General features: G+C 48.0%; 1 protein-coding gene across 1 annotated transcript in view; it reads left to right on the forward strand.

Annotated features, from left to right (window-relative positions):
* MDGA2 (MAM domain containing glycosylphosphatidylinositol anchor 2) overlaps positions 1–26,358 on the forward strand; it is a 216,659-nt gene that overhangs the window by 97,234 nt on the left and 93,067 nt on the right. The window contains exons 6-7 of the mRNA XM_063399182.1: positions 2,552–2,684; positions 19,592–19,861. Of these exons, the coding sequence (XP_063255252.1) occupies positions 2,552–2,684; positions 19,592–19,861 (403 nt within the window). The remainder of the gene's footprint in view (positions 1–2,551; positions 2,685–19,591; positions 19,862–26,358) is intronic.

Consider the following 26,358-nt stretch of genomic DNA (forward strand, 5'->3'; position numbering starts at 1 on the left):
AACCTGCCCATCCTCATCCACAAAAATGTTGGGAAAATGATCTTCCCAAATCCCAAATCTCGATGGAGATATTTTTCTCTGGGAGTTTGCATCCTCCTCATCGCCCGTTGGAATTACTCAGCCTGAGCACGAGATTAAATTTGCTGTATTTACGATAATTATGCAATTAGACATAATTAGACTAATTATCCCAACCAAGGAGGAAAATATATACATTTTTATAAATCTCTGCGAGCTGGGGACAGGATCCAGAATTCCATTGGGAGTTCAGCCCGAGTTCAACCTGGAGCTAAGGAGGGAATTGCTGGGATGAAGCTGCTCCGTGCTCCCAGAACTCAGTGCCTTTGGCAGCCTGGGTCAGGCAGGCCCTTCCCTATTCCACAAAAACCTCCTAAAGCAGGAATTTGATCCTTAGGGGCATCCTTTCCAAGGCTTCATTTTAATCCCATCATTTCCATAGGACTGGTCAGCCACAGAAACCATTTAAATCCCAATATTCCCAAAATCTCTCCAAGATTTCAAGGGCTGTTTCTTTTCTTCCATGCTCAGCTGTATTTTTTTGGTAGATTTATTTTTTCCCAGTTCTGTACATTCATTTTCCCCAACTTCCATCTTTTTCCTAGGCATTCCCAGGCAGTTTATCCACATCCCTGTGTTCCTAAGGCTGTGCCTTTCCCTATTCCAGAGAAACCTCCTAAAGCAGGAATTTAATCTTTTGGAGCAGTTTTTCCAAGGCTTGGCCTTGCAGTGGGCTTCATTTCAATCCCATCATTTCCATGGAACTGGTTGTCTGTAGAAACCACTTAAATCCCAATATTCCCAAAATCTCTCCAAGATTTCAAGGACTGTTCCTTCTCTTCCCTGCTTAGCTGTATTTTTTTATATGGATTTATGTTTTTCCTAGTTTTGTACATTCATTTTCTCAAACTTCCATATTTTCCTAGACATTCCTGGGCAGTTTATCCATGTGATATTGTTAAAGACAAATCCATGTGTTCCTGTGGCTGTGCCAATATTAAAGCTGTTTGGATTAATCGGATAATGAACATTTTCCACGTTTTTCTTTTGGAGCTTTGCAGGGGGAATCTCACATTCCCCATTTCCCAGTTCTCTGCAGTTCTCTGTTTGAAGGAATTCCACATTCCATGTTCCGTTCAGCTCCCTGCTCCATCCCTGCTCCCTGGCTAAAAACAGAATCCGGCAGCTCCTCATTTTTAAAGGGAACAGGAGGAATTTTGTACCTTGGGATATTTTTCTTCATGGAAATTGTACCTTAAAACAAATTATCCTGAAAAATTTGGGACTTGAAGGACTCCATCAAACCCATTTCCCTCTGGCTTTCCAGTGCTGATATTCCCTGTATCCTCTGGACATCCTTTGGGGGAGCACCTTGAAGCCTTTAGGTAGAATCCTTGGGAAACCTGTTCCCATTTTGTGGAATTTCTTGTGAATTTACTCTTTTTAAAATTTTTTTTTGGGCTCATCCCTTCTGGATCAGTCAGTTGTGTCTTGTGGACATAACATTTATATTGTTAATATACTAAAATTGATGTATATTTTAGTTATGCAAATATATATATTATACATATATCTATTTATATAAAACTATATATAGTTATATTTTATTAGTATTAATTATATACTATTTATATAATATATAATATGAAATATATTTATATAATACATAAATATAAATATTATATATAAATATACAGAATAGATATTTACATTTATATAAATATATATTATATATAATACATATAATAAATATATATAATAAAAATGATGTATATTTATATTTATATAAAATATTTATATAAATATAAATATTTTATATCTCTATATGGTATTAATGATATATACTATAATATTATTATTAATTATATATATAATATATAGTGTGTTTTGTATATATAATATATATTATATATTATATATTATATATTATATATTATATATTATATAATATATAATATATAATATATAATATATAATATATAATATATAATATATAATATATTATATATTATATATTATATATTATATATTATATATTATATATTATATATTATATATTATATAATGTCTATTATATATCATATGTTATATATTATATATTATATTTTATATTTTATATTTTATATTTTATATATTATATTTTTATATATTATATATTATATTTTTATATATAAAATAAATATTATAATTATATACATTATTACATATATGGTATTATATATAATTATATTGTTATATAATAATTATGTTATTATTATATATTTTTTATATATTATCTTTTATTATTATATATAACACAATATCTACAGATCACGGTAGTGATATTTAGTAAATAGTGATATTTATAGATGATTTTTACTTAATAGTTAGATTTTTTGGATGTATATATTGTGTGGCTTTATTTTTTTATTTATTATTTTTTACGTTTCAATCCCAAGAAGCGCACTTGGGGATGCTGGAGGAGGACGGAAATCCCCGTATCCATTTTCCCTCTGCCCCTGTCCCCTCCTGACGTCCCCTGCTGCTTTTGCAGGGAGAAACGAAGATCCTGAAGCTGAAGAACCTGCGGCCTCAGGACTACGCCAACTACAGCTGCATCGCCTCGGTGCGCAATGTCTGCAGCATCCCCGACAAGATGGTGTCCTTCCGCCTCTCCAACAAAACAGGTCAGCCCTGCCCCACCTCCCACCCGGGAGCTGCGGCTGCTCCGGGAATCCGGAATGGTTTGGGTGGGAGAACCTCGGAGTCCATCCCATTCCAGCCGCTGCCATGGCAGGGACACCTCCCACTGTCCCGGGCTGCTCCAGCCCCAGTGTCCAACCTGGCCTTGGGCACTGCCAGGGATCCAGGGGCAGCCACAGCTGCTCTGGCAATTCCAGCCCAGCCAGGAATTCCCAATTCCCAATCTCCCATCCATCCCTGCCCTCTGGCAGTGGGAGCCATTCCCTGTGTCCTGTCCCTCCAGCCCTTGTCCCCAGTCCCTCTCCAGCTCTCCTGGAGCCCCTTCAGGCCCTGCCAGGGGCTCTGAGCTCTCCTGGAGCCTTCTCCCCTCCAGGGGAACATTCCCAGCTCTCCCAGCCTGGCTCCAGAGCACAGGGGCTCCATGGAGCAGCTCCGTGACCTCTGGAATCTCTCCTTGTCTTCCCCGTGCTGTTGAACCGTAAAAATTTTTATCCCACAAAACATTTCATGGGAAAACCCCGACCTTTTCCCACTCTTGCATTGATTTCAGGGATTGATTTGACCTTTCCTTACATCGACCGAAACATCAATTCCTTCATTGATTGCAACGTAAATGTTTCCTTTCGGATTTAATTGTTCCAAATGGAAATATCCAAGGGGTTGTGTTGAAATCCTTCTGTGGGAAGATCTCTAAACCTTTCAATAGAATCTCTGGAAAAGTTGTTTCGGTTTTTGTGGAATTTCTTGTGAGTTTATTCCGGTTTTTGGGCTCATCCCTTTTGGATCAGTCAGTTGTGTCTCTCCCTCTTGCTGTGCCTGTAACAATCCCAAGAAAAGCACTTGGGAATGCTGGGGGAGGATGGAAATCCCAGATTTTGCCTCTCCCAAAGGCTCTGTGTCCAGGATGTGTCTGGAATGGGTTCTGAACCTCCCACCAGAGAGCAAAGCCCTGAGCTTGGATTCCTGGCTGATCAGGAATTTCAGGGGAATGTGCTTTGGAAAACAGTTCCACAGGAAGGGTTGGAACATTTGGAGACTCCAGGTTACATTAGGGTGGATTAGGCCTTAATAATTTGTGTCTGAGGCCCTGAAATCAGGGAGAAAATGAGCACAAAACTAAAATGCTGAGTGTGGCTGGGATCAGCGAGGAATTTCATTTGCACTTCCATACTTCCCATCACTCCTGGCCTCAGGGCTTTATTCCAAGGAGTTGCCTCCAGCTTTTTTGGAACTGCAGATTGAAGAGCAGACCTGTGCATTCCCACTGCTGTCCACAAGCCTTGGAAGCAGCTCCACCAGGAATTACGGTTTGCTCCAAAGAAATCCAGGAAAACGTTTTGGAAGGCCTTAATTTACACTCCCATTAATTTTTCCATGGGAAAAAACTATCCTGAAGTGAGGTCTGTCCCTCACAAGCAGCTCTGGTTCCATGGCAGGAAAAGCTTTCCATGGGAGGTGTCCTTGGGAGTTGGGAGCAACTCCTGACCCTCATCCCAGAGATTGGGAATTGGTCCCGTTTTTCCTTGGAATAACATTCCTGTTGGAGCCAGCAGAGTCTCAGTTCGTGCTGAGCCTCGTCTTCAAACAAATTGATGTTCCAGCCCTTGGGGAACATCACACTCTCATTTCCTGAGCCCAGGATGGGCCATCCTGGGGCAGTTTTGCCAGAAGAAGGAATTATTCCCACCTTGGGGAGAAAATTGTCTTTTCTGGAGTAATTTCCCAAGTAAACCAGCCTGGAAAATAACGAGGATTCCCACTTTTCCATGAGGAATTTGATCACCAGCATCAAGGGCCGGATTAGACGTGAAAAGTGATTAATGCAGGAGCTCATTAAGGACAGGGACTGAGGTGGGGGCGACTCTAAAGCCAAACTTTGCTCATTTAATAAAACTTCCCCTCACGGAAGTTCTTGTCTTGAACTTCACCTGATGTAACTCCGGAGAAATTAGAGAAGTTGTAAATCCAGAGGAATCCAGGGTAAATCCAAAGTAATGAAAATCAGAGCCTGAAGCTGAAGCTGTTCCAGTCCTGTCCGTGGGTTTTCATTGGAAGCTGGAGGGATGGGCTGGAGAGCCAGGAATATCTGAGAGTGTTTAACTCCCTCTTTGTGGGACCAGAATGGGGGAATTTGGCTGTTCTGCATTTGATGGAATCATGGAATGGTTTGGGTTGGAAGGGACCTTAAATCCCACCCAGTGCCACCCCTGCCATGGCAGGGACACCTCCCACTGTCCCAGGCTGCTCCAGCCTGGCCTTGGGCACTGCCAGGGATCCAGGGGCAGCCACAGCTGCTCTGGCAATTCCAGCCCAGCCAGGAATTCCCAGTTCCCAATATCCCACTTAATCTCCCCTTTCCCAATTTGAAGCCATTCCCTGTGTCCTGTCCCTCCAGCCCTTGTCCCCAGTCCCTCTGCAGCTCTCCTGGAGCCCCTTCAGGCCCTGCCAGGGGCTCTGAGCTCTCCCTGGAGCCTTCTCCTCTCCAGGGGAACATTCCCAGCTCTCCCAGCCTGGCTCCAGAGCAGCTCCAGCCCTTGGAGCAGCTCCGTGGCCTCTTCTGGATCATTGCAGCAGCTCCACAGCTTTCCTGTGCTGAGAATTCCAGAGCTGGAATTTCCCAGGTGCAGTCTCCAAGGACAGAGCAGAGAGGGACCATCCCCTCCCTCCACCTCTTCCATGCTCCCCTGGATCCTCAGCGCCTCAGCCAACGCTGTGACCTCACTTTTCGGACAAAAACATTCCTTTGTTCCAGCACAGACCAGTTTAAAACACAGAACCAGCCCCAAATTTGAAGGGGATGCTGGAAATGGAGCAGCTGAGCCACCCCAGAGGTGTCACCGTGCCCAGGCCAAAGGCCAGGGTGACAATTAAAACCCTCCTTTACAGCAGAAGGGTAGAGTTGCTTGTTGAGATCGATTTTGTGTCTGAGGGCAGCAATCAATCAGCAGATTTCCCATCTCAGCAGATAAGGAATGTGAAGGGAAGCACCCCCATGGCAGTGGGGAGGGGATTAAGGCCATCCCAGAGGGGTTTGTCCATCCCAAACCTTTCCATGATTCCCTGATTCTGTCCCCACCTCTCTGCCTTTACCTGGACTCTGCTCTGCTGGGGTTTCTCTGAGCAGCAGCGAGTTCCTCCTCATGTGGAAATCCTTGGATCTGCTGAGTGTCAGAGAGGAATTATTGACAGCTGATGCTGTCACCAGTTTCCATGGGAGGCACTAAATAAAGGGAATTTTAGCCCCAGCTCCTGCTGAATGGCACATGGAACACTCCGAGCTAAGAATAACCTGAATGGAGCCTTTCAAGAGCGTTCATTGTTTCAAAATGCCAGAGGAAAAGCAGGATATTTACCCAGAAAACCACGGGAATTCTGGGCTCCTCCGAACGGTTCTCGTAACACGATTGACGAGAAGCAAAATCAGGCTTTTATCTCGCTCCACAAAGCAGCTCGGGTGGCATTGATTCATTTGGAAATTATATTACTTTGTCGATTAGCAGCCAGTTTAGTGCAGGTGATCATCAATCCATAAATTAAGGCTGAGTTTTGGCAGCTTCCAGGGTGAAATAAAGCAGCCCAGGAACTTTTCCCGGGCGAGATGAGTCTCTCAATCCGTGATTTTTCAGCTGCCTGCCACAGCTCATTGAGATCACAGCTGAGGCTGCTGCTCTGTCTGGGGCATGTGGAGGGAGACAAATTAAAAAGGGCTTAATTCACTTTTAATCCCTCGATTAAGCTGAAGTCTGTCACGATAAACTTGCTTTGTTTCCCCTCAGTCAGACAGTGCAAAGGGAATTATGGAGGGTGGAAGAAATATTTCCCCTCACGTTTCCTGGCATTCCTGGGGGGAGGTGACTGGGATCTGCATGAGAGGGGCTGGAAATCCTGAGGATGCTCTGAGCTGAGCTCTGCAGGTGGAGGATTTTATGGAATCCCAGGAGAGTTTGGGATGGAAGGGACCTCAAATCCCACCCAGTGCCACCCCTGCCATGGCAGGGACATCTCCCATTGTCCCAGGCTGCTCCAGCCCCAGTGTCCAGCCTGGCCTTGGGCACTGCCAGGGATCCAGGGGAAGCCACAGCTTTTCAAGGATAATTCTTTAGCAGAAAGAAATAATAGAAAATAAAGCTGGAAAGGCTCCCAAGGGATCCCCAGTCCTGCTCTTCGTTAGGTCTAAACCTTGCCCTACCAATCCCGTTATCCTGGCTGGGTTTGACTCTCTGCAAGGCTGACAGGGAGTCTGGTTCTGGCATGGGATGAGGAATTGTCCTCTTGCCCTTTGCAGCAGGATTTTCCAATGTTGGAATGTGGGTGTCCTCTCTCAGGAGAGGCTGAGGGAGCTGGGAAGGGGCTGGAGAATTCCTGAGGGAGCTGGGAAGGGCCTGGAGAATTCCTGAGGGAGCTGGGAAGGGGCTGGAGAATTCCTGAGGGAGCTGGGAAGGGGCTGGAGAATTCCTGAGGGAGCTGGGAAGGGGCTCAGCCTGGAGCAAAGGAGGCTCAGGGGGACCCTGTGGCTCTGCACAGCCCCTGCCAGGAGGGGACAGCCGGGGGGGTCGGGCTCTCATTTTCCCTGTAAAAACCTCCAGGATCAGAGGAAATGGCCTCAAGTGTCACATGGGGAGGCTCAGGTTGGATATTGGGAATGTTCCTTCCTGGCAAGGGCTGTCCAGCCCTGGCACAGCTGCCCAGGGCAGGGCTGGAGTGCCCATCCCTGGAGGGATTTAAATCCCTGTGGATGTGGCCCTTGGGAACAGGGCTCAGTGGTGGCTTTGGCAGTGCTGGGAATGGTTGGATTCAATATCTTAGAGGTGTTTTCCAATCTTAACAATTCCATTTCCTCTATTCCCTGGGGGTCACATCATCCCAGTGTCCCCAGGCCCTGCTGGTCTCCTTGGAGAAGCTCAGTCCCAAGGGAATGCAGAGCCCTCCACATTCCCAGCCCCACAAACACCAGGTCCAGCCGGAGCTGCTTCCCTGCATCCCCAACAAATTCCCCTTTTTTATACATCCCAGGATCCCTGCTCCCTTTTCCTGAGCACGTTGCAGGTGTTTGTTCTGCCCAGACTGTGTCCTCCAGAAGCCTGAGGGTCCCTCCTTGGCAGCTCCTCATTAGCCAGTCATCCTTAATCCGCTAATTAGGATGTTGCTGTGGCAGCAGGGCTGGGCCGAGGTGTCTGGAGCTGTTCAGGCAGAGCTGCACTCGGGGAATTGAGGAACAACTCATCCCTTCTATTTTTGGAAAGCGGGAATTGTGCTCTGGGGGCTCTTGGATCCACCACCTCAGCTTGCAGGCCTGACCTTGGGCTGGCTGGGATGGATTTGATCCCAGGGATGCCTGGGGAAGGCTGAGCTGGATCAGAGACTGGGCAGAGCTGGAGAATAAAGCAGAGATTTATTGAAAGGCCTTGAAGGACACACCTGGGGCAGGACAAGAGCCTGGCCAGGGCTGCACCCAAGGTGGATCCAAAATGGACCCAAAATGGACACAAAATGAACCCAAAATGGGCACAAAATGGGCACAAAATGGGCACAAAATGGGCACAAAATGGACAAACGGTCCCGAGGTCTCACACTTTGATAAGTTTTGGTCCATTTGCACTTTGGGGTTTCACTGTCCCATTGCAGCCCCAGGTGATGCAGTCCCATCCTTCTTGTTCCTCCCTCAGACCCCCTTGTTTGTGCTTTGGGGCTGAACACTTGTCCCAGCTGTCCTTGGTGTGCAGCAGGAGAAGGATTTGTTTTGTGTCCCTGCTGTGTGCAGAGAGCTGAGTGAGCCTGAGTGTGAGCTCAGAGCTGCACCCTGGGCAGGGGCTGGAGCACAGGGAAAAGTTCAGGCATCACTGCATGGATGTAAATTCAGCAAGGAAGGGACAATCCCACCATGGGTCCAGCCTGCTGAAGGGAGGATCCCACTGCCCTCAGCGCCGCTGGATGAATCCCCAGGGAATGAATCCCTGCAGTGCTGGAGCCGGGAGCTTTTGCAGCTTCTCCTGAGTGAAAGCAGCGAGGAAGCGCCTGGAGAGGCCCAGATCCACCTCCCTCCCACCGGGATTCTCCCTCAGTGCCACCTCTGAGCGCCAGGGCAGCCCCAGCCCGCGGAGGCACCGGAGGGGATGGAGAGGGAGAGGGAAAGCACCCAGGGAAAAGGGACAGAAAGGTGTCGGTCATCAAAGCTGCGGCCCCACGGCTCCAAAAGCAGAAGGATTCTGGAAAAGCTGGAGGAGTGGGGGGAAAAGGTGTTGGGGATAGAAAGGAGCGCAGGGAGTGGGGTAGGGATACCTGGATTGGCTTGTGTGGATGTATGGGAATATATAAACACTGAGCTCAGCAGAAAATCCTCCATAAATATGATTTACAGCTATAGTTATTTATAGTTTTTGATTTTAGGGAAAGGTTTTTCCCCCAGAGTGTGGAATAAGCACTGGAGAAGCTCCCCAGGGAATGGGCACAGCCCCAGAGCTCCAGGAGTGTTTGAACAGCGCTGCCAGGGGTGCCCAGGGTGGGATTGTTGGGGGTCTGGGCAGGGACAGGATTGGACTCCACGATCCCTGTGGATCTTTCCCACTCAGGATATTCCAATTTACAATTCTCTGATAATTCCTTTCTCTGTTTCTATCCTGTAACTCCCCTCTCTGCTCCCCGAACCTCAGAATTTTCTGTTTTTGACAGGGTGCCCTGACGAAGGGATCTTGCTCTCGCCTCAGCTTTAAGCCTCTTCATTTCAGGGACAGGCTTGGGGCAGACTGAAAAATGAGATTTTTTTTCTTTTTAATCCCTGACAGGAGCAGTGGCTGCTCAGGGACCCCAGGGGGAGGTTTGGGGACACAGACAAGGGTGGCTCTGGCCATCAAGGGACGCCTGCCCTGGGTGGAGGAGCCACTCCTTCATCCCAGAGCAGATCCAGGTATTTTACCAGCTGGAAATTGCTCCTGTGTTCCAGGGAAAACCCTAAATCCTGCCTGTGACAGGAGAGGCTGGAATTAAATCACCTCTGAGGTCTCTTCCAAGCCAAACCATTCCATGAGGAACCATTCCATGACGATCCTAAAGCACTTGCAAAGCTTAAAGCTGCCCTGGGAATATTTTACCTCAGTTATTCCATGCATCAAGTAAAAAAAAAAGGACACAGACCTGAAAGATTTGGGATTTGAGAAGCTTCTGTTTATTTCTTCTTGACCTGGAAGTGCTGCAAATTTAAAGGCAGTGGAAAGGAGATGGGAGAAAAGAGAGAGTAAGTCAAAAAGAAAGATGAGATGTAAGATAAATGTTTTATTTGCCTAAACACAAAGTTTTTAGAACTGGAAATGTTCTAGAACTCTAGAACTGTTTAATTGGAGAATTTTCTCCTCTTTTCACGTGGTGTGCAACTTCCACTGGGATCTCTCTGTAGCAGCAGAGGATAAACATAGAAAAGCATGAAAGAGATTTTCATCTCTTGTTCAGTCTTAGGATTTTTTAAATTTTATTTTTCCCTGGGTTTAGTATTATAGGGGCAATTTGGGTTTTTTGAAGGCCCGATGAGGAGGAGAAAGGACCTGCCCTGTTGCGGGGTGGGCAATAAAAAGTTTATTTTTGCACTGTAAAATAACAGTAAAAAAATATTAAAAAAAAGATGATGGAGAATGCAGCTGAGGGTTGGATTTATGGAAGGAATTCTTGGCTGGGAGGGTGAGGAGGGGGTGGGATGGAATTCCTGGAGAAGCTGTGGCCGCCCCTGGATCCCTGGCAGTGCCCAAGGCCAGGCTGGACACTGGGGCTGGAGCAGCCTGGGACAGTGGGAGGTGTCCCTGCCATGGCAGGGGTGGCTCTGGATGAATTTTAAGCTCTCTCCCAATCCCATTCTGGGATTTTCTGATTCTAACTCCAAATCTGTGAATTCCAATCCACTCCTGTCTGAACTTTCTGGAGTGAATAGTTACAGGAATGCTGCTCCCAGCCTGGCAGGGAGCTTGGAGCCTTTCTTTGCCCGGAAAGGGACGGTGCTCTGTGTCTCGTTAGGAATATTGGCTTTGTGTTCCTGCAAGAAATGCTGGCTGTAAATGAAATGGATGCACACGCAGCAATGGATATAAAAATATAATTCAATTATGTTCTATTACTTCGGTTCTGCCTTTCAAATAATGCCCCAAACTGGAGGAAATAATGTCCTTTCATTTCTATTCATCACAGCTGAGAGCCTTGTCAAGGACATGACTTGCTGCCTGTACTTTGATATTGCTATTAAATTATTGGGTTTCTTCTGCATTTCCAGTAATCCCTAAAGCCAATTGTGACATTTCCTCAATTCCATACATCCAGCCTAAATGCCTCTATTTGTCTCACTGTAATTATGACACTCTGGCAGTGGATTTTTTCGGGCTGCTCCAGGAATGACAGATGGATTTTTCCTCCCAGCGCGATTCCAGCCTCAGCTCCCCATCCCAGGCAGCAGCAGGGCCTCCACCCCTAAAAATTCCCTCAATATCTTCATCAGATCCTTGGATAGATCCCCAAAATGGTTTGGGTGGGATAGGACCTTAAGGGTTATCCCATCCCACTCCCTGTAGGGCTGGGACACCACTGGATCAGGTCGCTCCAAACCCTATCTAACCTGGAACATTCCAAGGATGGAGCAGCCACAGCTTCTCCAGTCCAAAGTGCTTGGCCTTAATTAGCCTGGTCTAATTAAGAGTGTTAACGATGATTTAAAGAGTGCTTGGTTGGTGCTGAGTCTGAGGGAGTCTTGCCCCGGTCATTGATCAAGGCCAGGGTGTGTTTCCTGCTGGTTTGGGATTATCCCATTCCACTGGATCAGGTTGCTCCAAACTGGTCTAATTAAGAGCGTTAACGATGACCTAAGAAATTCATGTTTGTGCTGAGTCTGAGAAAGTCTTACCCCAGTCATTCATCAAGACCAGGGTGCGTTTCCTGCTGGTTTGGGATTAGGATTATCCCATTTCACTGGCTCAGGTTGCTCCAAACTGGTCTAATTAGGAGCGTTAATGATGACTTAAGGAGTGCTTGGTTGGTGCTGAGAAAGTCTTGCCCCAGCCATTAATCAAGGCCAGGGTGTGTTTCCTGCTGGTTTGGGATTATCCTGTTCCACTCCCTGCAGGGCATGGACACATTCCACTGGCTCAGGTTGCTCCAATCCCCATCCAAACTGGAACATTCCAAGAATGGAGCAACCACAACTTCTCTGGTCCAAGTGCTTGGCAGCCTGGCTTAATTAGGAGCGTTAACGATGACTTAAGGAGTGCTTGGTTTGTGCTGAGGAAGTCTTGCCCCAGCCATTAATCATGCCCAGGGTGTGTTTCCTGCTGGTTTGGGATTATCCCATTCCACTCTTCCAGGTTGCTCCAAACCCCATCCAACCTGGAACATTCTGAGGATGGAGCAGCCACAGCTTCTCTGCTCCAAGTGCTTGGCCTTAGTTAGCCTGGTCTAATTAGGAGCGTTAATGATGACCTAAGGAGTGCTTGGTTTGTGCTGAGTCTGAGGGAGTCTTGCCCCAGCCATTGATCATGGCCAGGGTGCGTTTCCTGCTGGTTTGGGATTATCCCATTCCACTGGCTCAGGTTGCTCCAAACTGGTCTAATTAGGAGCATTAACGATGACCTAAGGAGTGCTTGGTTGGTGCTGAGTCTGAGAAAGTCTTGCCCCAGCCAATGATCGTGGCCAGGATGTGTTTCCCGCTGGTTTAGGATTATCCCATTCCACTCCCTCCAGGGCATGGACACATTCCACTGGCTCAGTTTGCTCCAAACCCCATCCAAACTGGAACATTCCAAGGATGGAGCAGCCACAGCTTCTCTGGTCCAAGTGCTTTGCAGCTTGGCCTAATTAGGAGCGTTAATGATGACCTAAGGATTGCTTGGTTTGTGCTGAGTCTGAGGGAGTCTTGCCCCAGCCATTAATCAAGGCCAGGGTGTGTTTCCTGCTGGTTTAGCACCCTGTGAGGACCGGGCCGTGTCGGAGCCATTAATTACTAATTTCCTAATCAATCTCCATCCATCTGCCACCAGCCCCTGGCTCGCCTTTAACGCGAGGCCACAGAAACAGATGTAATTCCCAGTTTAAATTCCCAGTTTAGCTCCTGGAGCAGCAGCGCTGGCCCGCCGTAATTCCGAGCGCGCTTTTGCCTTTCCCAGGCAATCCTGAAATCCCGGGATGCGGCGGCAGCGCTCCTGCACGGAAGCCTCTGAATGGGAGCCCCTTTCCCAAGGCTGCAGCTGCGGCGTGAATGGGAGCGGGGCGGGTCCCCGCGGATCAGTGGGGCCTTGTTCTGCCCGGGGAGGAGCTCCCGGGGCCCTGCTGCTCTCCTGGGGCTCTGCCAAGCCAAGCCGGGCTCCCAAAGGCGGGATCGGCGCTCGGGAATGACTTCCCAAGGACGGGGGAGAGCAGAGCCTGCGGGGCGCGGAGGGGCTCCTGTGAAAAGGAGGTGGGAGGAAAGAGAGAGTCAAGGAGAACAGTGGGATGTAAGATAAATTTGTTTTATTTGCCTAAACCGCAAATTTTTACAACTAGAACTGTTCTAGAGCTGTTTTTTGGGAGAATTTCCTCTCCTCTCTGCACGTGGTGTGTGACTTCCACTGGGATCCCTCTGCGTGGAAAGCGTGCTCCAGGCAAGTTTTGGGAATGTTTCCCAGAGCTTGCTATTGTTTGATAATGGTTTTTGTTATTCCTAACGGAGCCGAAGGAAGGTTCCCGCTGGGAATGTTGGCTGGCTAAGGCTCTGCTGGGCTGAGATTGGGTTGGGGAAGCTTTGCTGGCTTCCCTGGCCCAGTGTCGCCCTCATTAATCCTGGGAATCATCCAGGACAGACCTCGGCTTGGGAAGTGGCTTTGGGAGTGATAGCAGACCCCATTTAGCCCTGACTCCTCTTGGCAGGGATGGTTTAGTTGCCTTTGGAATTCTGGGATTTTATGGGACTCCATACCTGAGCCTCTCCTTTGTCTCCCTGAGTTTTGGTGTTGGGGGATTGGGCTGGCTCTGAGGCTTAAATTCCCAAACTGGGACTGAACCTAGGACTAACTTAATAAAGCCATCACTCTTTAAATCCACATGGGATCAATCCAGGCTGGGGGATGAAGGGATTAAAATCAGCCCTGGAAGAAAAACTTGGGAATGTTGGTGGGTGACAGCTGGACACGGCCATCCCAGAACCCCCCAGAGCCCTGGGCTGATCCCTCCACGTGGGCAGCAGGAAAGGTGGGAATTCTGTCCCTCTGCCCTGCTCAGGTGAGGCCCCACCCACAGAGCTGCTCCAGCCCTTGGGACACAGCAGGACCTGGAGCTGCTGGAGAGAGTCCAGAGGAATCCAGGGAGCTGCTCCTGGGCTGGAGCTGCTCTGGAGCCAGGCTGGGAGAGCTGGGAATGTTCCCCTGGAGAGGAGAAGGCTCCAGGGAGAGCTCAGAGCCCCTGGCAGGGCCTGAAGGGGCTCCAGGAGAGCTGGAGAGGGACTGGGGACAAGGGCTGGAGGGACAGGACACAGGGAATGGCTTCAAACTGGAAAATGGGAGATTTGAGTGGGATATTGGGAAGGAATTCCTGGCTGGGCTGGAATTGCCAGAGCAGCTGTGGCTGCCCCTGGATCCCTGGCAGTGCCCAAGGCCAGGTTGGACACTGGGGCTGGAGCAGCCTGGGACAGGGGGAGGTGGCACTGGGGGGGATTTAAAGTCCTTTCCAACCCAAAATCATTCCAGAATTTCATATCCCAGCTGGAGGTGCTGGGGTCACGAGCTGGGTCTCCTGGTTGGAATTCAGTTCTGCTCCATCGTTTAGAAATGCAGATGATGGATAAACATGTGGATCATCCTTTGGGATCCCACCTCCTGCCCAGCCCCAGCAGGAGCCAGCAGGAGCCATTCCAGCAGGATGCAGAACGAGACTGCAGAGACAGATCTGTGATAGCCAGGAAAAGATCCAATTTCTGCCCTGGAGCTGGAGATTTAATAATCCTGCAACAATATTTTGGAATAATCATCAACTGTGAGAATTGCTCTGGATCGTCCTGTCAGCTTTATAAATGCCCGCTCCATTTTTTAATTTTTTTAAGAACTCCCTGGTGATGAATTACAGGGTTCAGGGTTGTGCTGCACGTGGTGCTGAGCCCCAAAAGTTTACAAATAACTAAACAAAACAGAGAAGAAATCTGTTTTAGGCAGAGGATTAAGCCCAATTTTCAGTTTTCTCAAAGCACAGGGGTCTGAGAGGATTTGCAAAGGGATCAGAGGGAGGTTGGCACAGGTGGATTTGGCACTTGGTGCCCATTCCCATCTGCAGGCTCCTGCTGGATGTGGAAATCCTCATCCTGGTGTCACCCATCTCCTGCCATCCATACCTTGCCTGGCTGGATTAAAGTAATCCCTGGGCCTGCAGAGGGTGGAGGACACGTGGGAGGATCCGTGTGAGGAGAGCCCTGGGGCAGGGGAGAGGAGCTGCCTTTGCTGCTGAAACAGAGCGGGCTTGGTTGGAATTCCGGGAATTTTGGGGATTTCATACCTGAGCCTCTCCCGTGTCTCCATCAGTTTTGGTCTTGGGAGATTGTGCTGGCTCCGAGGTTTGGATTCCCAAACTAGGACTGAGCCTAAGTTAATAAATCCTTCCTTTAATTCCACGTGGCAACCCTGGGATCAGTCCAGGCTGGGGGATGGAGGGATTGAGATCAGCCCTGGAAGAGATCGACTCTGACAGGAACCGGTCGTTCCCTGACTCAAACCATCCTAAATTTTTGCCTAATGGGTATTTTTGGAAAATATTGGAGAGAAGGATTCTGCAGCATCCCAGAGCAGTGCAGCCAGGGAAGATGTGTCCCTGCTGCTCCAAGGAGTTTGTCACCGTGCCCCTGTTGGGGCCCCTGGTTTGAGGGAGGACTTTGCAGCTGCTTTGGAGCAACTTCCTGGGATCACTTAGAGGTGTTCCCGTGGTTTGGGAAGGAAAGAATTCCTGGATGGAATTCAGGAGAGAAACTACCTGGTGAAGCAAATCTGCAGAAGGCCCCCATGTCCTCTGCCCCTCTGCCCTGCTCAGGTGAGGCCCCACTTGCAGGGCCAGGTCCAGTCTGGGATCCCTGGAGCTGCTGGAGCGAGTCGAGAGGAATCCATGGAGCGGCTCCAAGGGCTGGAGCCAGGCTGGGAGAGCTGGGAATGTTCCTCTGGAGAAGAGAAGGATCCAGGGAGAGCTCAGAGCCCCTGCCAGGGCCTGAAGGGGCTCCAGGAGAGTTGGAGAGGGACTGGGGACAAGGGCTGGAGGGACAGGACACAGGGAATGGCTTCAAACTGGAAAATGGGAGATTTGGATGGGATATTGGGAACTGGGAATTCCTGGCTGGGCTGGAATTGCCAGAGCAGCTGTGGCTGCCCCTGGATCCCTGGCAGTGCCCAAGGCCAGGTTGGACACTGGGGCTGGAGCAGCCTGGGACAGTGGGAGGTGTCCCTGCCATGGCAGGGGTGGCACTGGGTGGGATTTAAGTCAATCCAAACCATTCCAGGATTCCAGGATTCCCTGGCTGTAACTCCCCACTCTTCTCTTGTTTAGCAGAGAATTATCAGTGTAGAGACTCACTTGGGAATATCGGGAATATTGTGAATATTCCCTTCATAAGAGGGGTTTGACCCTGCACCTGCGCCACTGAGTCCTGTTTGCTGAAAACCTCCACAACCTTCCTGAAATTCTTAATATTCTTCAGATTAAATCCATCTTGCCGTGGCTGTCCTGCAGAAACCCAGGGATTTCTCTTTGCTTTTTTGGGATTGGGGCTGCAAGCGAAACCTGTGGTGTAAATAAAGGGAAAGTGCCATATCCAAACCCTCATTTCCATGTGCTTTCTGTTTGGAGTGCCGGGATGAAAGGGATGTGTCCCAGCCTTTTTATCCCATCCCACTTTGTTCCTGAAGGGTGGCAGAGGGCTCCTTTCATCCGCGGGATCATGGAACAGCCCCACAGCTCGGGCTGACGTCGGTGCTTTTATCTTTTTCTTCAACTTTTGAAGGGTTATCCGTGGTTCCCTTGTTCCCTGTCTCGAGGTTTGATGGGAAGTGAGAGCAAAGAGCAGCTCCTTGCTGGAATTGTTCAGGAAAAATGATGAAACCCAGGAGAGGGGAAGGGAGAGGAAAACTGGTGCCAGCTGGGTGTTGACCCCACAGGTTCTGGTTGTAGCTGGGTCTCTGTTTTTGTCACCTTCTCCCCAAAAAAAAACTCCTTAATCAGGAAACATGGCACAATTCCCAGTTTCCCAGCTGGAATCCCAAATCAGGGATCCATCAGCTGCTGGAGGCATCAGCTGGTGGAATAAGGGCTCAGAGGATGTGAGCAGAGAGACCCTGGCACAGCTGGCAGAGCTGACTGCTTTGGGGTCTGGGTTTTTAGCCACATTCCTTTGTCTTTTAAATTACCTGAACCAGGAATTCAGGCTGGGAAGGATTTGAGGGGTCCATAACTGGGAGGAACTGGAAGAGAGGGTTTGGATTGTGGATCTCTGCTCTCCTAAGGAGTTTCCTCCTGGTGACCAAGGGCTGGACTGAGGGAGTGGCTGGAGCTGAGCCAGGGAGGAATAGGTTGGATATCAGGGAATGTTTCCACTGTTCCAGAGGTGCTGGCACTGCCCAGGTTCCCCAGGGAATGGGCACGGCCCCAGAGCTCCAGGAGAGCTTGGGCAGTGCTGCCAGGGATGCCCAGGGTGGGATTGCTGGGGGCTCTGGGCAGGGCCTGGAGCTGGATCAACGATCCCTGTGGGTCCCTTCCCACTCAGGATATTCCATGAATGTGATATTCCCAGTTCTCCCATTGCCAGGACAGGTACAAAGGAAGCTCTTCCCATTCCTTTGTTCCCCTTTCCAAATGCAGACAAAGCAAATTCCTCCTGGGTGAAGCCCAAATAAAGCACACTCTGATTTTATGGCGGATTCCTGTATTTGCCTCTAGTGCTTGGTTTGTATTCCTTTAATATTGAAATAAGATTCCCATCTAAAGCAGAACACCCGGGAATATCTCGGTGTAATAACAAGGATGGGGATGTGATTTTGGAATGTAACATTTTTATTGCCTTTCCCTTTTTATTACCACTTTTGCTGGCATTCTTGGCCCAGAATGTCAATCCTTCACCTTCATTCCTGGCTTTTTTTTTTTGGAATTGCTGCTTTTACTGGCCTAGCAATGGATATTTATACATTGGTTCATCATTTATGCACCTTAAGGGATGCCTTGGAACAAAGCCTGGATCCAGCAAGGGTGGATCCCTCACCACAGGGGACACAGGATGTCACAGCTCAGAGTGTGAATTTATATTTATATTTATATTTATATTTATATTTATATTTATATTTATATTTATATTTATATTTATATTTATATTTATATTTATATTTATATTTATATTATTTATATATTAATATCAACATTATTAATATTAATATTATTTCTACTCTTTCTAATTTATTTATATCTGTATTCTCCAATGAATTGCTGCCCTGTCCCTTGCTATTGAGCGTTTACTCCTCTACTATCACATGGAAATATTTCATGGAAAAGGAGAGGCAAAAAAAGAGAATTAAATTTAATCACTTCCTTCTGAGATCAGCAGCATCTCCCGATCAACTGTGCTGGCTGCTCCCACTGCACCTGGCCACAGGATTTTATGGGAATTTTATGGGAATTATGGGAATTAGGTGTGAGCTGTAGGTTGTACATCCCAGAGAGGAGAAAATGCCTCTGTCTGGGATTGATCAGTCTCTCCATGTGCAGAGAGATGATGTCCCAAGGGAGACACCTCTCTGGATTCAAACTCCAGGGATTCATCCCAGCTGGCAGCCAAGTTCCCAGGAGTTCATTGTGGAGAAGGTGGATGAAGAGGGACGGATGAGTGGCAGGATCTGACTTGAGGAGAACAGGCTTCCCATGCCAAGGATGTTCTTTACTAATTCCTTTTTCCAAGATTTCCAATCTGGTGTGCTGGCACCTGACCCACACATGCCATGTTCCATCCCAAATGTGGCTGCAGGGCTGTCCATCCATCCATCCATCCATCCATCCATCCATCCATCCATCCCTCCATCCATCATCCATCCATCCATCCATGGATCCATCCATCCATCCATGGATCCATCCATCCATCCATGGATCCATCCATCCATCCATCCATCCACCCATCCACCCATCCATCCATCCATCCATCCCTCCATCCATCATCCATCCATCCATCCATCCATCCATCCATCCATCCCTCCATCCATCCATCCATCCATCCATCCATCCATCCCTCCATCCATCCATCATCCATGGATCCATCCATGGATCCATCCATCCATCCATCCATCCACCCATCCATCCATCATCCATCCACCCATCCATCCACCCATCCTTCCCTCCATCCATCCACCCATCCCTCCATCCATCCATCATCCATCCATCCATCCATCCATCCATCCATCCATCCCTCCATCCATCCATCCCTCCATCCATCCCTCCATCCATCCATCCCTCCATCCATCCCTCCATCCATCCCTCCATCCCTCCATCCATCCATCCATCTCTCCATCCCTCCATCCCTCCATCCCTCCATCCATCCATCCATCCATCCATCCATCCATCCATCCCTCCATCCATCCCTCCATCCCTCCATCCCTCCATCCATCCATCCATCCATCCATCCATCCATCCATCCATCCCTCCATCCATCCATCCATCTCTGCTCCCATCAATCCATCAATCCCTACCTGCCTCTGCATGCCCAGAGCAGCTGTGGCTGCCCCTGGATCCCTGGCAGTGCCCAAGGCCAGGTTGGACACTGGGGCTTGGAGCAGCCTGGGACAGTGGGAGGTGTCCCTGCCATGGCCGGGACGGAATGGAAAGATCATTAAGATCCCTTCCATCCCAACCATTCCCTGATTGTCTGATTCCTGTTGTTTTGCAGCATCCCCTTCCATCAAGCTCCTCGTGGACGACCCCATCGTGGTGAACCCTGGAGAAGCCATCACCTTGGTGTGTGTGACCACCGGGGGGGAGCCGGCGCCCAGCCTGACATGGGTGAGGTCTGCGGGGGTCCTGCCCGACAAGACTGTCCTGAACGGGGGCACTCTGACCATTCCCGCCATCACCTCCGAGGATTCCGGCACCTACAGTTGCATCGCCAACAACAACGTCGGCAATCCCGCGAAAAAGTCCACCAACATCATCGTAAGAGGTTAGTTCAGTTGGGAAACCGTGGACTTTTCTCCTGGATGTTTATTCCAGTCCTAATCTAGCAGGACAGAAACATTCAAGGTTCAGTGTTTGATGTTCAGTGTTCAATGTTCAACATTCAACTTTCAATGTTCAGGGTTCAATGTTTAACATTCAACATTCAGTGTTCAACATTTGGCTTTCAATGTTCAACATTCACTGCTCAGTGTTCAGTGTTCAGCGTTCAACACTCAATGTTCAATATTCAATGCTCAGTGTTCAAGGTTCAGTGTTCAACATTCAACACTGAATGATCAACATTCAACATTCAGTGCTCAGTGTTCAACGTTCAACGTTCAGTGTTCAACATTCAATGTTCAACGTTCAATGTTCAGTGTTCAATGTTGAACATTCAACATTCAACGTTCAATGTTCAATGTTCAACATTCAATGTTCAACGTTCAACGTTCAGGGTTCAATGTTGAACATTCAACATTCAACATTCAACGTTCAATGTTCAACGTTCAGTGCTCAATGTTGAACATTCAACATTCAACGTTCAATGTTCAATGTTCAACATTCAATGTTCAACGTTCAACGTTCAGTGTTCAGTGTTGAACATTCAACATTCAACGTTCAATGTTCAACATTCAACATTGAATGATCAACATTCAACATTCAATGCTCAACGTTCAATGTTCAACATCCAGCGTTCAGTGTTCAAGGTTCAAAGTTCAATGTTTAATGTTCAACATTAAGTGTTCAATATTCAACACTGAATGATCAACATTCAACATTCAGTGCTCAGTGTTCAATGTTCAGTGTTCAGCGTTCAGTGTTGAACATTCAACATTCAACATTTAATGCTCAATGTTCAACGTTCAATGTTCAACGTTCAACATTCAATGTTCAATGTTCAATGTTCAACATTCAACGTTTGACATTCAACGTTCGACGTTCAATGTTCAACATTTAACATTCAGTATTCAACATTTAATGCTCAGTGTTCAAGGTTTAGTGTTCAATGTTCAGTGTTCAGTTCATCATTCAACATTCAATGTTCAATTTTCAACATTTACCATTCAACGTTCAACATTCAATGTTCAACATTTAACATGCAATGTTCAACATTTAATGCTCAATGTTCAAGGTTCAGTGTTCAACATTCAATGTCCAATGTTCAAGGTTCAGCCATCAATGTTCAACAGAGGGGGTGTCCTCAGTTTCCAAAAGGTCCTGGTTGGACTAAATCTTGAAGGCCTCTTTCAGCTTTGATGATTCTCTCATTCCGGGACTTCTGGTGGTTTCCAGTCAGTTATGGGATGAATCAGTGTTGGTTTCCAAGATTCCCAGAGTTCTTGTGCTGGGACCAAAGCCCTGAGATGGAACAAGGGTGGGTTTGGTGCCTTTTTGTGTTGGGAAGGTGCAGCAGCTTTTCTGTGCAAAGTGAAATTGGTTTGTTCAGCCTGGAGAGGGCTGAGGGGAGACCTCACTGTGGTCTCCAACGTCCTCCTGAGGAGCAGCTCTGATCTGTGGTGACCAGGGACTGGAGCCAGGGAAGGGCTGGAGCTGTGCCAGGGGAGGTTCAGGATGGATTTCAGGGAAAGGTTCTCCCCTAGAGGGTGGAATAAGCACTGGAAAAGCTCCCCAGGGAATGGGCACGGCCCCAGAGCTCCAGGAGCCTTTGGGCAGCGCTGCCAGGGGTGCCCAGGGTGGGATTGTTGGGGGTCTGGGCAGGGACAGGACTGGGATGATCCCCGTGGGACCCTTCCAGCTCAGGACATTCCATGATTCTGTGAAATGATCACCAAAGGCCTTGGATGCATCCCGAGCTCCTGGAGTTCCCATTGCCTGCTTCACCTCTTCCTTTCTCCTTACCTGAAGCTGAAATTAAGGCTGGGAATGTCCTCCCTGGTGAGGAGCTTTAGATTGATCCCTGCACTTTAATTCCAGGAAAATTCAGGAAAAGTGCCCGTCTGAGGTGAAAATAAAAGAGAAGGGCCTGCACAACAACTGCTCCCAGCTGGAGGGAATCTTTCCCTGCTTGTTTATTCCGTTCCAGAAAATCCCTGGGACACAGGCAACTGGTTTGGATCCAGAGCTGGACTGGCTGATTGGCATCATCAGAGAGGATTCACCTCCCTGAACCAAACACTCCCTCTGAACCTCATTTTCCACAATTTAATCTGGGAATGGCGGTGAAACATAAAGTCCAAGCGATAGGAACGTGAAAGGATAACCTGGGATTAATCGGGAAAAACTGATGGGTAATTTCTGATGGGAGTGGTGGGAATATTGCATGTGAGCCACAAACCCTGCTCACTTCTTATTCCCAACCTCTCCTGCTCTGCAGCAGGATGAGGAATTAGGGGCCATTTCTGTCCTGGGAGTCAGGAAGGAAGCACTGGATCAGCCCGGATTGGATCAGGAGATGGGCACGGATTCATTTGGAATATTGTGTTTGAATCTGAATTTCTGACATTTGGCTCTGAGGTTCTGTTGTCATTCCGAGGCTCGGGAACATTGATTTGCTGGGATTTACATGGAGATGAGGTGGGGAGCAGGAATTGGGAGTGAAAAACAGCTTGGGACAGGGAAAAGGAGAGGAAGGACTTGGGGTGAAAAGAAACCTCAGTGTTTTAATTGACCCAGCAGCCAGCACCAGCCAGCCCTGAGGAAAAGCCACATCCCTAAATCCCTGCAGACACAAATTCCATGAGTCATGGCATCATAATAAAAATAATAATAATATCCCCTCACATTTTTATTTATAGAAGATGATGCCTGGGCGCTGCAAAGTGTTGAACAAAGTCTCATTAAAACACTCGAGATGGTTGTTTTCGCTTTTCCCTCTCTGCTCTGTGCCCCTGTTAATGCTGAGAAGCAACCACAACGAGAAGAACCTGTTAAATAAATGAAGCTCAGCTCCTTCCTAGCCACAGTTTTATTATTTCCCCTTTATTATTTCTGTTGAATGGGAAAAGCTCTCCTTTAGTGGGAAAAGATCTCCATTCCAGAGTTGGATTTATTTTTGCTGGAAGTGATGCTGAGGTGAGGGGTGAAATACAAGAGAAAGGCAGAGTTTGGGTTGGCTTTGTGTGTTTATTTCTCAGCATTTTGACTCATTTCTCTCTCTCGCTGGCTCATTTTGCTGTTGTGGGTCAGGATTTTCACACAGCAGCTGAGGAGAGAAGAGAATTTGCTGGAAATAGAAACTTCCAAGCCAGGCAGGAGAAGCGTTTGGTAAATGGAGTTCCCATCCTGTCCCACCCCGAATCCCAGGACTTGATAATAATCCCAATCTGACCCAGAAATAAAAGTTCAGCTCCCTTAAAGCCCAGCAGGGCTCCGAGGAAATTATTTCCCTTGAAATTTCTCTGAATTTCAGTGTCTTTATCTAAGTGTCCCTTTGTTCTCTGTGCTTCATTCCATGATTGAAGCCTCTCCAGGATTTTTTTCTGGATATTTTTGTGTTTTTGTGGCTGCTGTGAACCGCACCTGACTTAAAGCTGGAGAGGGGCTGGGGACAAGGAGGGTGTGGATTTATTAGAGGAGGCCATGGAGCTGCTCCAGGGGATGGAGCCCCTCTGGAGCCAGGCTGGGAGAGCTGGGAATGTTCCCATGGAGAGGAGAAGGCTCCAGGGAGAGCTCAGAGCCCCTGGCAGGGCCTGGAGGGGCTCCAGGAGAGCTGCAGAGGGACTGGGGACAAGGGCTGGAGGGACAGGACACAGGGAATGGCTCCCACTGCCAGAGGGCAGGGCTGGATGGGAGATTGGGAATTGGGAATTCCTGGCTGGGCTGGAATTGCCAGAGCAGCTGTGGCTGCCCCTGGATCCCTGGCAGTGCCCAAGGCCAGGTTGGACACTGGGGCTGGAGCAGCCTGGGACAGGGGGAGGTGTCCCTGCCATGGCAGGGGGGGCGCTGGGGGGGATTTAAGGTCCCTTCCACCCCAACCATTCCAGGATTCTCTGATTCCAAGGTTGCTCCTCCATCCAGTACGACAGGAAAACTCTGGATAACGTCCATGAAGGAGCTGCACATCAGGCTGGGGCACAGGGAGAGCCACAGAAACGTTTTCCAGGGCTTAAAGTGCAGAGTTGGGAAGGGTGTCAGGCTGTGTGAAAATCATGGAACCACAGAAGGGCTGAGGCTGGAAAAATCCTCCAAGACCATCAAGTCCAACCATTCCCAGCACTGCTATGGCCACCACTGCCCCGTGTCCCCAAGTGCCACACCCACAGGTCCTTAAATCCCTGCAGGAATGGGGTCTGCAGCCCATTCCTGGACATCCTGTTCCATTTATTCCCTCCTGAGCAACTTCTCCCATTCCCATCTTTTATCGGATCCCTTCCTCCTTCCCCCTGTGGCAGCAGCACATTTTCATTTCCCATTCCACGCTGCCTGTGGGACTTTCACTGTCTGGGAAGTGGAAGCCTCATCCTCGGAGTTAATTTTTCCAAGGGGTAGGATTCCCTGGCAGTTGGAACAGAAAATAATGGCTGTGCTCAGCAGCAGCACAAAAGCTCTTCCTGAACAAAGAGCACTCCTGGGAAATCCCTTTTAAGGCCAGAATTGCTGGAAGTACCTCTGGATTATCCCTTTAAAAACCAAGTGTGAACTGTAGGAGTGGCTGCTAAAAAAAATTAAGGAATAAAAATAGAAGGAGGAAGCTCAGATTGGGAAATTAATGAACTTTTGTTGCTTTTTTAATTGAATGAAAATCTTACGGTTCTGTTCTCTACACCTGCCTTCCTCCTGCTTTCCTATTCTTTATCCCAAAGCTTTTTTTTAGGGATTTCCCTCGGGGTTTAGAGGAGCAAAGGATAAAATTAAGGCTGGTTGGAGCTCTGGAATGTCCCCAGATCCCATCAGCTGGAATGTGAGCAGGGCCCCCGTGAGCTGCTGAGCCCCAGAGCATGGGAAAGGCTCTGGAATTTCATCCCAGAGGAGGAACTGGGGTTTGGTGGCAGCAGTGATGGTCACTCCTGGCAGAACGTGAGCGATGGCACTTCTGGACTTGTGGTCACTGCCTGGAACCTTCTGGGACTGGTTGGGAATTCTAAAATCCTAAAATGTTGGGTTTTCCATGAAGCTGGCACAAGGAGCTTTTTTTCCATTCTTTCTTTCCTCTCTGTATCCTGGGAAGGGCTCCCAGGAAGCAGAATTGAATAAATTTCAGGATGTGGGTCTGGCATGGAATCATCTTTTGGGATGTGGTCACTGCCTGGAATCATCTGGGACTGGTTGGGAATGCTAAAATCCTAAAATGTTGTTTTTTCCAGGGAACTGGCAGAAGGGACTTCTTTTTCCATATTTTTTTTTCTTTTTTTTCTTTTTCCCCTTTTGTATTCTGGGAAAAGCTCCCAGCAAGTTGGAGAATGGAATAAATTTAGGGATGGGGGTCTGGCATGTGTGGAATCATCTGGGGTGGGTTGGGAATTCTAAAATCCTAAAATGTTGGATTTTCCATTAAATTGGAGGAGAAGGGTTTTTTTCAATCCGTTTTTTCTTCTCTGTATAATGGGAAAAGCTTTCAGCAAGTGGGGAAATAGAATAAATTTTGGGATGTGAGTCCACAGTGGCCTTGGCAGTGCTGGGATAACACCTTGATGATCTCTGAGGGCTTTTCCAGCCTCAGTAATTCTGATTTTCCGTCTTATTTCCTGGCTGGAGAATCCCAAAGGCCTTGGCGAATATTCACAGATGTCTCCTCTGTGGAGAAACGCCCTCAGTGATGGGACTTCAAAAGGTTTTAACCAAGCAAACCTGACCTGCTCACCCAGAGTGTCCCTGCAGCCGTAAATTCCCAGTGTGCTCCCTAAAACTTTACAACTCTGGGAATGAGTGTGGGGAAAAGTGGAGCTTTGGAGTTGAACAAATCCATTTATTTTTATTATCTGCCACAGGCTCGCGCCTGTGAGCTCTTCCCAGGCTGGGGGGTCGTGGATGAGTTCATAAAAGGCTCTCCCATAAAACCAGAGATGGTTTATTGATCCTCCTGCCCTTTCAGTAGGACCTCCTGGAATTTCTGTGAGCAGGAATTTGATTTGGAAGGGAATTTGCTGCTCTGGAGGACCTCGTGAGGAGCCTGTCGGGCACCACGTGTGTGGGAGGGTTTATCAGAAGGATATTTATCCCACCAGGTATTTCTCGGAATTACGGGATGGTTTGTGCTGGAAGAGATGATCTATTAGTGATGATCTATTAGTGATGATCTGTTAGAGGTGATCTGTTAGAGGTGATCTGTTAGAGGTGATCTATTAGTGATGATCCGTTAGAGGTGATCTGTTAGAGGTGATCTATTAGTGATGATCTGTTAGAGGTGATCTGTTAGAGGTGATCTGTTAGTGATGATCTGTTAGAGGTGATCTATTAGGGATGATCTATTAGTGATGATCTGTTAGAGGTGATCTATTAGAGGTGATCTGTTAGAGGTGATCTATTAGTGATGATCCGTTAGAGGTGATCTGTTAGAGGTGATCTATTAGTGATGATCCGTTAGAGGTGATCTATTAGTGA

This window comes from Prinia subflava, chromosome 5, assembly GCF_021018805.1.
Source record: "Prinia subflava isolate CZ2003 ecotype Zambia chromosome 5, Cam_Psub_1.2, whole genome shotgun sequence".
Lineage (NCBI taxonomy): Eukaryota > Metazoa > Chordata > Aves > Passeriformes > Cisticolidae > Prinia > Prinia subflava.